Source organism: Myxine glutinosa, chromosome 5, assembly GCF_964187855.1.
Source record: "Myxine glutinosa chromosome 5, kmMyxGlut1.1, whole genome shotgun sequence".
Taxonomy (NCBI): Eukaryota; Metazoa; Chordata; class Myxini; order Myxiniformes; family Myxinidae; genus Myxine; species Myxine glutinosa.
This window is the reverse complement of record NC_136265.1, coordinates 153,851,906-153,865,644: the sequence shown is the minus strand read 5'-3', so window position 1 is coordinate 153,865,644 and position 13,739 is coordinate 153,851,906. Positions and strand designations below refer to the sequence as shown.

The window sequence follows — 13,739 nt, the reverse complement described above, 5'->3', positions numbered from 1 at the left end:
TGAGATGATGCTGTGTGAGAGCTGGACAGGTGTGTGGAGCAGTGTATGAGTAGTGAGTGTTGTGGATCAGCGCGAATGCGCTTGGGGAGAGAAGGGTGCAGGTGGCACCAGGTGTGAGAGCACAGGTGTGCAAGTGCAGGTGTGTGGAGAGAGTTGGAGTAAGTGGTACGGAGTGGTGTGCATGGTGCGAAGGTGTGGATGGGGGAAGAGTGGACCCCTTTCACGAGTACCCGGGGCGGGTAGTGTAAGTGTTAGGTAGAGGGTATAGGTAAATTGTGGTTGGGTATTGGCATTTGTGGTGCAGTTGCAGAATGGTGTTGCGGATGGGTGCATTAGTGTTGTGGAAATGGCTGGGCGTGTAGCCTGTTAGTGTGTGTAGTTGGTTGGGCACTCCACCACTGTGAGGATGTCGGCCAGGTGAGGCCGCAGGTGGGCTCTGGGAGCCGGTAGTTGTGGATGGGGCTCGAGGATCCGGAGGACGGACCCGGGTAGCCCAGTGCCAGAGAGGGCACCGAGTGGGGAGAGCGCCAGAGGGCCTTCCCCAGGTAGTTAGGTTAGGGTGAGGAGCAGGTAAGCTCGGAGGCAACTGCAGTGGTGGAGGTGTGCAGGTGGGTAGACCCGCTGGGAGAGGTACACGCCACAGCCCAGAAATTGTGCGAGGGCACCGGGAGATGAATCGGGGGAGTGAGACCCCAAATTGAAAAGCACCACAGTTTGGTCAATGGGCATTGGTTTTTTGAACCCATAGTGTAAGAGGGCCAATGGTTTGGCAGGAGAAAGACCCCGGGTAATGTAAAGTTGTTAAAGTCATTTAGGAAATAGTTAGGATTGATGAACCTGTCGCACCATACGCAGCCACTTACCTGTGGTGATGATGATGACTCCACACCTGTGTTTTCTTTGTTCTGTGTGCAGGAAATGAGAATTGCTGTGTGGATTTGTGAGACGCATCACGACGTGGATGAGACATTGGGGTGATTCCATCTCTCCCTCCCTAGGAGGGACTGATGATGAATTGGTGATAGCAAATTATGATGTTGAGTTGGAGATGGCAAATTTTGATGAGAGTTGAAAATGGCAAATTCGATTGGTTAGGAGGGAGAGAAGACGAATTTGGTTTATGGGAGGAACGGGGAAGACAGTAGGGACGTTTGTTGATTGGTAAAGTAGATGTTTATGGGTAGTGTTGTGTTTTGTGGATGCAGTAAGGGGTAAGGGAGGGGCCATGTAGGTTACCTGGTGGGGGGGGGGGGCGTACGGTAGGAACGTACCTGTCTCACCTGGTTCCCATGTGCCCCCAGTGTGCATCATCTTGTATTGCGTGCACTTTTGCGCCCTTACCACCTTACTCACTTGTCTGCTTCTTTTGTCTCCCACCTCCGAGGATCTGGCTTTGGGGCAGAGAGAGAGGAGAGAGAGAGGGGCTGGCTCCGCAGTTGTGGGCCTGCACTTTCGCTGCTTGCTGCCTGGATCGATACACCATATGGACCGCAATGTTTGTGGCCGCCCACCATGGACCGCAGTTCTTTTGCGGCCAAGCACCACCCATTGATGGACCTCTGGGTCAACGTGGCACCTATGCCAAACAGGTGAACCACTAATAGTTGGCCCCCTGACGGCCACAATAAAGAAATGGACGCGGTTGGCGCCTTTCTTTATTTCTAGGGAAGCAAGAAGGCCAAGTGCACCACACGAAGAGCAAGAGACACCTGCAGGGTTAGGGGTTGTTGTTTTTATTTTAATGAACAATGGTGACTGCACCGATTGGTGCTTGGGGTGGTGCTTTTGGTGCTTGGAAGGGGTGCTCTGCACATTATTAAAGGCCGTAAGGCCACAGAGCACTCGTGGGTTGGTGTATCGATGCTGGCATGCGTGCTCTCTCTCTATGCATAACATCTGCATGTGTTCCTCCAAAAACAGGTCCTGGATCGTAGTGTAAATATCAGCGTAGTCTTATGTAAATAATGCTCCCTACCGGCTGTATGTTTAGTTTGCGAATTCTTTCCGTGATTCGGTTATCCTGTGGGTGTGTTTCTGTGAGGAGAAGGGTGCAACGTCGCAGGGGGACATATTTACTCATTTGTGAATATCTGTAAAACTGTCGCACTCAGGGTAGAGTTAATAGTAGAGGGAACTACATCTGAGTGCCACACTAAAATAGGTAAAAATTTATCGGGTCGGGACGCCCCGAGGGTAGAGAAGGGTGCAATGTTGCGGATATGGGATTTGGCCTCCATATCCGCTTGTAAATATTCCCCTATTTCCCCAATACCCCCCAACTATCCCCAATCCCCCATTCCCTAGTCCCATTGCCTGTAAATAACACTCTGTAGAACCGACCTTCCCCTTCTTCCCCCATTAAATGTCGTGCCCAGGTCCACCACATCTCACGTAGACAACTTTCGGACATCTTGCTAGTTATTCTTAGTCTACGTCAGTTAAGGACTCGTTTCCATTAATTCTGACTCTTCGTTGCACCAGAATGTGATTATATGGCACCAGTAGTGAGTTTAGGACCTCCCCATACCTCCTCCCACCTTCCCCATGAAACAACAACAACAACAACAACAACAACAACAACTACAACAACAGAGGGGCGCGGCGCGGCGCGGGGAGTGTGCGTCCTCACTCCGGCTTGGTTAGCCGCCATTGCCCATGCGCTCCACGGGGTTACCACGAAGGGGCTGGCTGTCAGCTCCTCATCAGGGGCGGAGCCCGGTAACCCCCCGCAGCCAGTGAGAAGCGGCGGGCCGATTCCATCTGGGGCGGAGCTAACGAGCCGAGAGCGTGTCACTCCCCGCCGGATATGCGCAGCCACTTACCGGACGTGAGGTCAGATGCGCCCCCAGCTTGGAAAGACAAGTCGCGACCTCCCCGCATCTTTGGACCGGACCGGGTCGATTGTCCCTGAGCCAAGAGTGCACCTTGAGCCATCGACTACCTGCCTTCCTTGCCATCAATCCCCGTGTGAGTCAGTTTTGTCCCGTTTATCTGTCGTCTGTCGGGGTTACTATTAAGACCGTAATTAAGTGCCTATCTTTCTATGCTGTCCCTCTCATCCCTGTAATCTAAACGTTCCGATATATTATAACCTCCTCCGGAGGTCTTGAGAACTGTACCCTTGGTGTCGTGTCATTTTAACCCAGCCGTTGTGTCCTTTTCCTCAATTGATTTAGCGTAGCGCGACTCGGCCAACGTTCGAGTGTAATCGGGTAACTTGTGCGAACACGGCGGCCATTCCGCTCGGCCCAGCATAACATCTTAATAAGTCGTGTCCGTAACAATATATATATACACACACACATATATGCACGCACACACACACATACACACACACATATATATGCACACACACACATATATATATACACACACACACACACACACACACATATATACACACACACACACACATATATACACACACACACACACATATATACACACACACACACACACACACACACACATATATATACACACACACACACACACACACACACACATATATATACACACACACACACACACACACACACACACACACACACACACACACACACACACACACACACACACACACACACACACACACACACACACACACACACACACACACACACACACACACACACACACACACACAAAAATAATCCTCCCTTTTCGTGCGAACCGATACATACGCCAATATTAATACATGGGACCGATATCATCACTGCTTACCTCGCACAAACACGATGACGAAGTTGGTTTCCATCCCACTCTGCTCACTTTGTTCTCCCATACTTTCCGTCTTTGTGGATTTGCAGGGAACCTATACATCTTGTACCCATTCTCCGATTTATTGCTGCATCCAAAGGCGCAACATCCCGTCATTTTGTCAGATTTTTTTGATCACCAAACTTTCAGTACTAATTCGTTTTAAGCTGCGTACGGCGTTGATTGATACACGATCACGTGTGAAATAAAATGGCACCTGGAATCACGTGACCCTAAATTTCTGGTCCCCCTATGTCGCTACTCTCTTTATGTAGGTACTCTACTCCCCGGTTCTACTCCCCGGTTCCCCTCCCCTCCCCTTCCCCCTCCCCCTCCCCTCCCCTCCCCCGCCCGGCAATGCCGGGTACTTCTGCTAGTCTTATATATTTTGATGTCAAAAGGTCAACATAGGCCGAAGGTCAACCACTTTTTTTTTAATTTCTAAAATCCTCAATTTTCATCAGATTGAGTTGGAATTTGAATGGGCTTTTCATATCAGCTAACTTAATTCAACCAAAAACTATTTTTGAGATCAACATAGGCCAAAAGGTCAACATAGGCCAAAGGTCAACCACTTTTTTCAAATTTCTAAAATCCTCAATTTTCATCCGAACGACTTAAAATTTGAATAGGATTTACATATCGGCTAACTGAATTCAACCACCAACTATTTTTGAGATCAGCGTCGGCCAAAAGGTCAGCATAGGCCAAAGGTCAACAACAATTTCAAATTTCTAAAATCCTCAATTTTCATCTGATTGAGTTGGAATTTGAATGGGATTTTTATATCAGCTAACTGAATTAAACCACAAACTATTTTTGAGGTCAACATTGGCCAAATTTCTAAAAGTCAATTTTCATCAGATTAACCTGAACTTTGAAGACGATTTGCATATCAGGTCACTTAATTCAACCACTAATTGTTTTTGAGTTCAAAAGGATGCTCTACTGAGTGCCATGCTACTTTGTTCTGTTTTGCCAAGTGTCGCCCGATGAGAGAGTTTTCATCTGTCTGTCCGTTTGTGAACAAAATATCTCAGAAGGTTGTGGACGGATTCGGACGAAATTTGACAGACATGTAGCGTATGTGACAAGGACGAAATGATTAGATTTTGGTGAAGATCAGGCTTCGGATCCGGCTACTAGAATCTTTTAAGTGATTCTTCACCATTGGGAGATAGGGCCAAAAACGATACATAGCAGGATATCTCAAAAACGTTGTGGACGGATTTGGACGAAACTTGTTGGACAGTTTGTGTGTGTGACAAGGAAGAATTGATTCAATTTTGGTGAAGATACGGATCCGGATCCAGCTCGTATAATTTTTAAAGTGATACTTCACCATTGAGTGATATGGCCAACCAGGCGGAGGTATGCTCTCTAGTGAGTGCTGTTCTAGTTTCAAATATGTTAATGTTTCTTTTTCGCTTGAGCAATGCTGGGTACTACAGCTGTAAACACATATACTCTACTCTGGGTACAAATACAAATACAACTTTGTCTGGGGGGGTAACATAGGCTATGTGGCCATGGCCTCATGCGGGGGATTTTACCTCCTCCCCTTCCCACCCACCCACCCCCCAAGGACCTGTCAAACTCCCCCTTCCACTCCCTTCCTCAACCATCCCTCTCATGCTTACCCTCCCCCGCCTCCCCTGCCTCCCCTCAGGTAATCCTGCTAGTAATATACAATACAAGGTGGTGTTTTATAGCAGTGATTGTATAGTGTAAATAAATAAATAAATAAAAAGTTGTGTATTGGTAGTGGAGATGGGGGAAAAAAATCCTTAATGTTGTTGTACATGTACGTGTGGATAATGTTGATAAAACTTAACAGTAGAGAGTGTCGTTTAACAATACTGATAATAATATAGTAGGATGAGGAGACATGGGATGTCCAAATGAATAATGATAGACTCTTTCACAGGTGGTGACTTTGTATACAAAAAATAAAAAATATATAAAAAGAGTGGAAACTGACAGTTTAGAGCAACATGAGATGTGAAGCAGTTAATTTGCCCATTTCTAAGTTACCAGATCTGTATTGCAAAGTCTGTTATCAAGTTGGACTCGTCATACTTGTGATCCATTGCAGATCTTTTCATTGTTCTCCTTGGAAAATGGAGGTAAATCCAGTTGACTGAGAAAGAGCAATACCGAGACCTGGGCATCCTTGGCTGCATAGTGCACCTGCCAGGAAAAGAATGCAAACCACACATTTATTTCTGACCATTTACATTTCTTGCAAACCTTTTATTTTACCAAAACCAGTTGTAACCAAAGTACCAAGTACAAACAGGATGGTAACTGTCATTTCTACGAAACAACTTCCCTTCTGCATCAGTTCATTCCTCCGTGCCGACAGCTCTTATTACCCTGCGCTCGCGAAGCGAAATCAAGGTTAAGCATTCGGGTACGTACGTACGTGCGTGTCTGCATTTCAGTAAAGTAAAGTGTATGCCGTGTCAGCATTTTAAAAATTCATTTTCTCAGCAACCGCTGGTCCGATTGACATTAAATTTTCACCAAAGGAGTGCCTCCTCCTGTAGAATATTTTAGTGAATATTATGACGTCACAAGTCACGCGGTATGGGCGCCATCTTGGAAAAAACAAAAAACTTTGCACCTCTATATCTCAAAAACCGTTGCACAGAAATAATTGACAGGTCTCATTGCAAAGAACTCTCCATGCGGAATAACATGTGAATGATGACGTCATAGGTGCCGCCGTTATGATGTCATAATTCGACAAGTAAAAAACTTTATCCGACCAGGACGAAATTTATTGAGCATCTTCTTGATGATTTTAAATAAATTAAAAAGTACTAGGGCATGCCCGTACTATATCTATATCTAAAATTATATCCCCCCCCTCTATTTACATGAAATGGTTTGGTCCAAAGCGAACGGCTTGCGAGTGGTGACAATCCCCCCCCCCCCCCCTCTATTTACATGCAATGGTTTGGTCCAAAGCGAACGGCTTCCGGAGTTTGGTAAAGAAATCGCCATCGCGTGCACAAACGCGCAGGAAAGCGAATGAATCGCAAATTCGTTTTTATTAGTTGTAAAACATAGTTTAACGCCAACATAGTTTGCAAACGTGAAATAAATGAATACGCTCTCAAATGTGCCATCCGAGGCAGAGTGTGCCCGCCACGTTCGGCACACGCGATCGTTCGCTGCTCTCTGATTGGTTGAATCGTTTTTTGGACATAGCTCGGTAAGTAATTGTCCGATTAATATGAAACCTTGAAAAGGCACATCCTCGGGTCCCCAGCAATATACCTGGCAAGTTAAAAGTATATCGGACCCGTGGTTGTCGAGAAACAGCGGTCACAGACAAACGTACAGACAGAGATTACTGGAATTATAGATAGACTAGGGCATTGCCCGTACTATATCTATATCTAAAATTATATCCCCCCCCTCTATTTACATGCAATGGTTTGGTCCAAAGCGAACGGCTTCCGGAGTTTGGTAAAGAAATCGCCATCGCGTGCACAAACGCGCAGGAAAGCGAATGAATCGCAAATTCGGTTTTATTAGTTTTAAAACATAGTTTAACGCCAACATAGTTTGCAAACGTGAAATAAATGAATACGCTGTCAAATGTGCCATCCGAGGCAGAGTGTGTCCTCCACGTTCGGCACACGCGATCGTTCGCTGCTCTCTGATTGGTTGAATCGTTTTTTGGACATAGCTCGGTAAGTAATTGTCCGATTAATATGAAACCTTGAAAAGGCACATCCTCGGGTCCCCAGCAATATACCTGGCAAGTTAAAAGTATATCGGACCCGTGGTTGTCGAGAAACAGCGGTCACAGACAAACGTACAAACGTACAGACGTACAGAGATTACTGGAATTATAGATAGATAATGATAAAGTATATGATAAATTCTAAATTCTGATAAATTCTTAAATTAGAATGCTCTTAAATAATTTATTTAATTTAAATTCTGAAATAAATTAGAATGATAAATTCTGATATAAAATGATAAATTCTGCATCATAAATTGATGCAGAAATAAAAGTATAATGACGTCGTAGGTCACGTGGTTCGGCCGCCATATTTTTTTGAGCGGAAAGCCTGAAAAACCACTCAAATCCAATTTTCTCCAAAACGAATGAACAGATCGAGGCCAAACTTTGCAGGCAGAATCGCATACCCATGACGAACAAAAAAGTCAGCGAGCATGACATCATGCGTCACATGGTTTCGGAGTTATGACGTTTTTAAGCATAAACTTTTAAAACCTAGCTCCTCCCTCATTTTTGATCCGATCGAGGGGAAACTTCACAGATGTGTTCAGCATATCAGTCTACTAAAATGACCTTTTGGATTTTGCGATAGGTGACGTGGTTTAGCAGATATAATTAATTAAACGAAAATATAAAAAAATTTATAACTATTGAACTGCTTTATTGATCGACGTGAAACTTTATATTGCAGTAGAGGTAATGTGTAATATTATAGTAGAGGTAATGTGTAATATTATACAGAAGTAATAATAAAGTAGAGGTAACCGGTGTGTACCCCGGTTTAGAATAGGTACACCGTATCCCACCGTGTCGTAAGAGGCGACAAAAAGGGTTGGCGTCAGGAAGGGCATCCGGCCATAAAACATTGCCTCAAAAAGGGAACCATGACAATTACAACTACATATGGGCAGGGTACAGCCCGAAGTACCCCGTGGGGGACCCCACTCCCTCTCGTCAAAACTCAAGTTGGGGAACCCGATCGAATGAAACACATGAAAGCCTGCTTGGGTTTTGCAAAAGAGCACCGAAAGGACTCGCAGACTGTGAGAAACAAGATTCTGTGGGCTTTCATGTGTCTTTTGCTGAGGAGAGGCTTCCGCCTGGCCACTCTGCCATAAAGCCCAGATCGGTGGAGTGTTGCAGTGATGGTTGTCCTTCTGGAAGTTTCTCCCATCTCCACACAGGGTCTCTGGAGCTCAGACAGAGTGACCATCGGGTTCTTGGTCACCTCTCTTACCAAGGCCCTTCTCCCCCGATTGCTCAGTTTGGCCGGGCGGCCAGCTCGAGGAAGAGTCCTGGTTGTTCCAAACTTCTTCCATTTAAGAATTATGGAGGCCACTGTGCTCTTGGGAACCTTCAATGCTGCAGAAATTTTTTTTGTAGGCTTCCCCAGATCTGTGCCTCGACACAATCCTGTCTCTGAGCTCTGCAGGCAGTTCCTTCGACCTCATAGCTTGGTTTTTGCTCTGATATGCATTGTCAGCTGTGAGACCTTATATAGACACATGTGTGCCTTTGCAAATCATGTCCAATAAGTTGAATTTACCACAGGTGGACTCCAATCAAGGTGTAGAAACACCTCAAAGATGATCAAGAGAAATGGGAGGCACCTGAGCTAAATTTCAAGAGTCATAACAAAGGGTCTGAATACTTATGTCAATGTGATATTTCAGTTTTTTCTTTTTAATAAATTTGCAAAACTTTCTAAAATCCTGTTTTCTCTTTCTCATTTTGCGGTATTGAGTGTAGATTGATGAGGGAAAAAATGAATTTAAACGATTTCAGCATAAGGCTGCAACATAACAAAATGTGAAAAAAGTGAAGGGGTCTGAATACTTTCTGAATGCACTGTATGTCCCGAGAGACAGCCCTGATCTCCATTATGTAATTCAGGGCCTCCAGACATTGTTGGGAGAGGTCAGTTGGGACAGCATGTCCAGGATGGAGTGACTGGAATGGAAGCCAAACTCTGATTTCATGAGATGAGGATGAGGACAGAGGGAAGGATAATTAAAGCAATGAAGAAAGACAGCATTATATGAATGTAATGGAAGACGGGGGAGGGGAAGCGGGATATGTACACCCCCCAACTTATACAACGAGAAAGATTCCCGTCTTAACATCCATCTGAGGGATGCCACACCGTGATGGAACGCTCTGCCTGTGAAGCACCATGACGTTTATAGTCAGGCCGAGACTCAAAACCAGCTCAAAGTTAAGTGCGGTACATATGGACGCTCCTGTCACGACTCGACAGAAATCAAGGATCATCGAGTACGGCAGAGGGTTAATATTTTCCATTATGTTAAGGGCAAGTGTGGCAAGTGTAGGAAAGCTCAAGAATATTCAAGATCCCAAATGATTCTATATGACGGTCATAAAACAACACCGCTATTAAAATTCTTCAATCCAACATGCTTTCTGCTCACTTCTTTTATTAATCATTCACTCCTGCATGCGAATGACTTCCTTGTAACTGGTCACATTGACAGACGATGAAAACAAAAAACCCAGTGGTGTGCGATTCAAACTGTTGTTGCTCTTATTCGCAGCCCAGCATGGTGCCATCACACCTGTTCTGGAGAGAGATCAGGAGCCTCCCAGTTGCTGCATCGCAGCGCACGATCTTTGTCCAACTCAATGCCGAGTTCCTCCTGTGCCAAGGATTTCAGGCCTTCCACACAAATTTGTGGTCTCCTTCTGCGAATACACCAAACTGCAAATGACTACCACAACATAAACAAAGCCCATTCAGTGTACCAATAAATCTTTATTACCCCACGCTCATGAAGTGAAAAGCGAAGTTAAGCAATTGGTTCACGTATGTCTGTTTGTCCTTCCGTCTACAAACATTTGTTTATGATCGAGGAACAACTTACCTTCAATTGAATGTTATATTTTGAACACGAATCGGAAAATAAACCTGTAGTTTAACAGAACTTTGGCTCTGAATTTGCTCCAATCACGTATATGCAGGGAGGAGTGAGATTGAACCTGTCTGCCTGCATGGCAAGGGAGATAAGGGGGAGAGAGGGAGGAGGAAGAGAGGGAGGAGGAGGAGAGTGAAGAAGAGAGCGAGGAGGAAGAGAGCGAGGAGGAGGAGAGCGAGGAGGAAGAGAGCGAGGAGGAAGAGAGCGAGGAGGAAGAGAGAGAGAGAGCGAGGTGGGAGAGAGAGAGAGAGCGAGGTGGGAGAGAGAGAGAGAGCGAGGTGGGAGAGAGAGAGAGAGCGAGGTGGGAGAGAGAGAGAGCGAGGTGGGAGAGAGAGAGAGCGAGGTGGGAGAGAGAGAGAGCGAGGTGGGAGAGAGAGAGAGCGAGGTGGGAGAGAGAGAGAGCGAGGTGGGAGAGAGAGAGCGAGGTGGGAGAGAGAGAGAGCGAGGTGGGAGAGAGAGAGAGAGCGAGGTGGGAGAGAGAGAGAGCGAGGTGGGAGAGAGAGAGCGAGGTGGGAGAGAGAGAGAGAGCGAGGTGGGAGAGAGAGAGAGAGCGAGGTGGGAGAGAGAGAGAGAGCGAGGTGGGAGAGAGAGAGAGAGCGAGGTGGGAGAGAGAGAGAGAGCGAGGTGGGAGAGAGAGAGAGCGAGGTGGGAGAGAGAGAGCGAGGTGGGAGAGAGAGAGAGCGAGGTGGGAGAGAGAGAGAGCGAGGTGGGAGAGAGAGAGAGCGAGGTGGGAGAGAGAGAGAGCGAGGTGGGAGAGAGAGAGAGCGAGGTGGGAGAGAGAGAGAGCGAGGTGGGAGAGAGAGAGAGCGAGGTGGGAGAGAGAGAGAGCGAGGTGGGAGAGAGAGAGCGAGGTGAGAGAGAGAGAGCGAGGTGGGAGAGAGAGAGAGCGAGGTGGGAGAGAGAGAGAGAGCGAGGTGGGAGAGAGAGAGAGAGCGAGGTGGGAGAGAGAGAGAGCGAGGTGGGAGAGAGAGAGAGAGCGAGGTGGGAGAGAGAGAGAGCGAGGTGGGAGAGAGAGAGAGCGAGGTGGGAGAGAGAGAGAGAGCGAGGTGGGAGAGAGAGAGAGCGAGGTGGGAGAGAGAGAGAGAGAGCGAGGTGGGAGAGAGAGAGAGAGCGAGGTGGGAGAGAGAGAGAGAGCGAGGTGGGAGAGAGAGAGCGAGGTGGGAGGGAGAGAGCGAGGTGGGAGGGAGAGAGCGAGGTGGGAGGGAGAGAGCGAGGTGGGAGAGAGAGAGCGAGGTGGGAGAGAGAGAGCGAGGTGGGAGAGAGAGAGCGAGGTGGAAGAGAGAGAGCGAGGTGGGAGAGAGAGAGCGAGGTGGGAGAGAGAGCGAGGTGGGAGATAGAGAGCGAGGTGGGAGAGAGAGAGAGCGAGGTGGGAGAGAGAGAGCGAGGTGGGAGAGAGAGAGCGAGGTGGGAGAGAGAGAGAGCGAGGTGGGAGAGAGAGAGCGAGGTGGGAGAGAGAGAGAGCGAGGTGGGAGAGAGAGAGAGCGAGGTGGGAGAGAGAGAGAGAGCGAGGTGGGAGAGAGAGAGAGCGAGGTGGGAGAGAGAGAGAGAGCGAGGTGGGAGAGAGAGAGAGCGAGGTGGGAGAGAGAGAGAGAGAGCGAGGTGGGAGAGAGAGAGAGAGCGAGGTGGGAGAGAGAGAGAGAGCGAGGTGGGAGAGAGAGAGCGAGGTGGGAGGGAGAGAGCGAGGTGGGAGGGAGAGAGCGAGGTGGGAGGGAGAGAGCGAGGTGGGAGAGAGAGAGCGAGGTGGGAGAGAGAGAGCGAGGTGGGAGAGAGAGAGCGAGGTGGAAGAGAGAGAGCGAGGTGGGAGAGAGAGAGCGAGGTGGGAGAGAGAGAGCGAGGTGGGAGATAGAGAGCGAGGTGGGAGAGAGAGAGCGAGGTGGGAGAGAGAGAGCGAGGTGGGAGAGAGAGAGCGAGGTGGGAGAGAGAGAGCGAGGTGGGAGAGAGAGAGAGCGAGGTGGGAGAGAGAGAGCGAGGTGGGAGAGAGAGAGTGAGGTGGGAGAGAGAGCGAGGTGGGAGAGAGAGCGAGGTGGGAGAGAGAGCGAGGTGGGAGAGAGAGAGCGAGGTGGGAGAGAGAGAGAGCGAGGTGGGAGAGAGAGAGCGAGGTGGGAGAGAGAGAGCGAGGTGGGAGAGAGAGAGTGAGGTGGGAGAGAGAGAGAGCGAGGTGGGAGAGAGAGAGCGAGGTGGGAGAGAGAGAGAGAGAGCGAGGTGGGAGAGAGAGAGAGCGAGGTGGGAGAGAGAGAGCGAGGTGGGAGAGAGAGAGCGAGGTGGGAGAGAGAGAGAGAGAGAGCGAGGTGGGAGAGAGAGAGAGAGCGAGGTGGGAGAGAGAGAGAGAGCGAGGTGGGAGAGAGAGAGAGAGCGAGGTGGGAGAGAGAGAGAGCGAGGTGGGAGAGAGAGAGAGAGCGAGGTGGGAGAGAGAGAGAGAGCGAGGTGGGAGAGAGAGAGAGAGCGAGGTGGGAGAGAGAGAGAGAGCGAGGTGGGAGAGAGAGAGAGAGAGCGAGGTGGGAGAGAGAGAGAGAGAGAGCGAGGTGGGAGAGAGAGAGAGCGAGGTGGGAGAGAGAGAGGTGGGAGAGAGAGAGGTGGGAGAGAGCGAGGTGGGAGAGAGCGAGGTGGGAAATGGTGCAGAGAGAAGTTAGACACAGTGTAGGAGGGGAGGCGGTGCAGATACTGTGGAGAGGAGGGGGGTAGGAATATTGGGGGGGCTGGCGCGGGAGGGGGGGACAGCGCGGGAGGGGGGAGACAGCGCGGGAGGGGGGAGACAGCGCGGGAGGGGGGAGACAGCGCGGGAGGGGGGAGACAGCGCGGAGGGGGGAGACAGCGCGGAGGGGGGGAGACAGCGCGGGAGGGGGGAGACAGCGCGGGAGGGGGGAGACAGCGCGGGAGGGGGGAGACAGCGCGGGAGGGGGGAGACAGCGCGGGAGGGGGGAGACAGCGCGGGAGGGGGGAGACAGCGCGGGAGGGGGGGAGACAGCGCGGGAGGGGGGAGACAGCGCGGGAGGGGGGGAGACAGCGCGGGAGGGGGGAGACAGCGCGGGAGGGGGGGAGACAGCGCGGGAGGGGGGGAGACAGCGCGGGAGGGGGGGAGACAGCGCGGGAGGGGGGGGAGACAGCGCGGGAGGGGGGGAGACAGCGCGGGAGGGGGGGAGACAGCGCGGGAGGGGGGGAGACAGCGCGGGAGGGGGGGAGACAGCGCGGGAGGGGGGGAGACAGCGCGGGAGGGGGGGAGACAGCGCGGGAGGGGGGGAGACAGCGCGGGAGGGGGGGGAGACAGCGCGGGAGGGGGGGGAGACAGCGCG

At 49.8% G+C, this 13,739-nt stretch overlaps 2 protein-coding genes across 2 annotated transcripts in view; one reads left to right on the top strand and one right to left on the bottom strand.

The window, feature by feature from the left end:
• LOC137416859 (phosphofurin acidic cluster sorting protein 2) overlaps positions 1 to 13,739 on the top strand; it is a 984,123-nt gene that overhangs the window by 787,614 nt on the left and 182,770 nt on the right. The gene's annotated exons all lie outside the window — the stretch shown is intronic.
• The window catches only part of EXD2 (exonuclease 3'-5' domain containing 2), a 115,549-nt gene that overhangs the window by 75,741 nt on the left and 26,069 nt on the right, over positions 1 to 13,739 (bottom strand). The window contains 2 exon segments of the mRNA XM_078778897.1: positions 5,839 to 5,949; positions 10,093 to 10,219. Coding sequence (XP_078635023.1) covers positions 5,839 to 5,949; positions 10,093 to 10,219 — 238 coding nt within the window.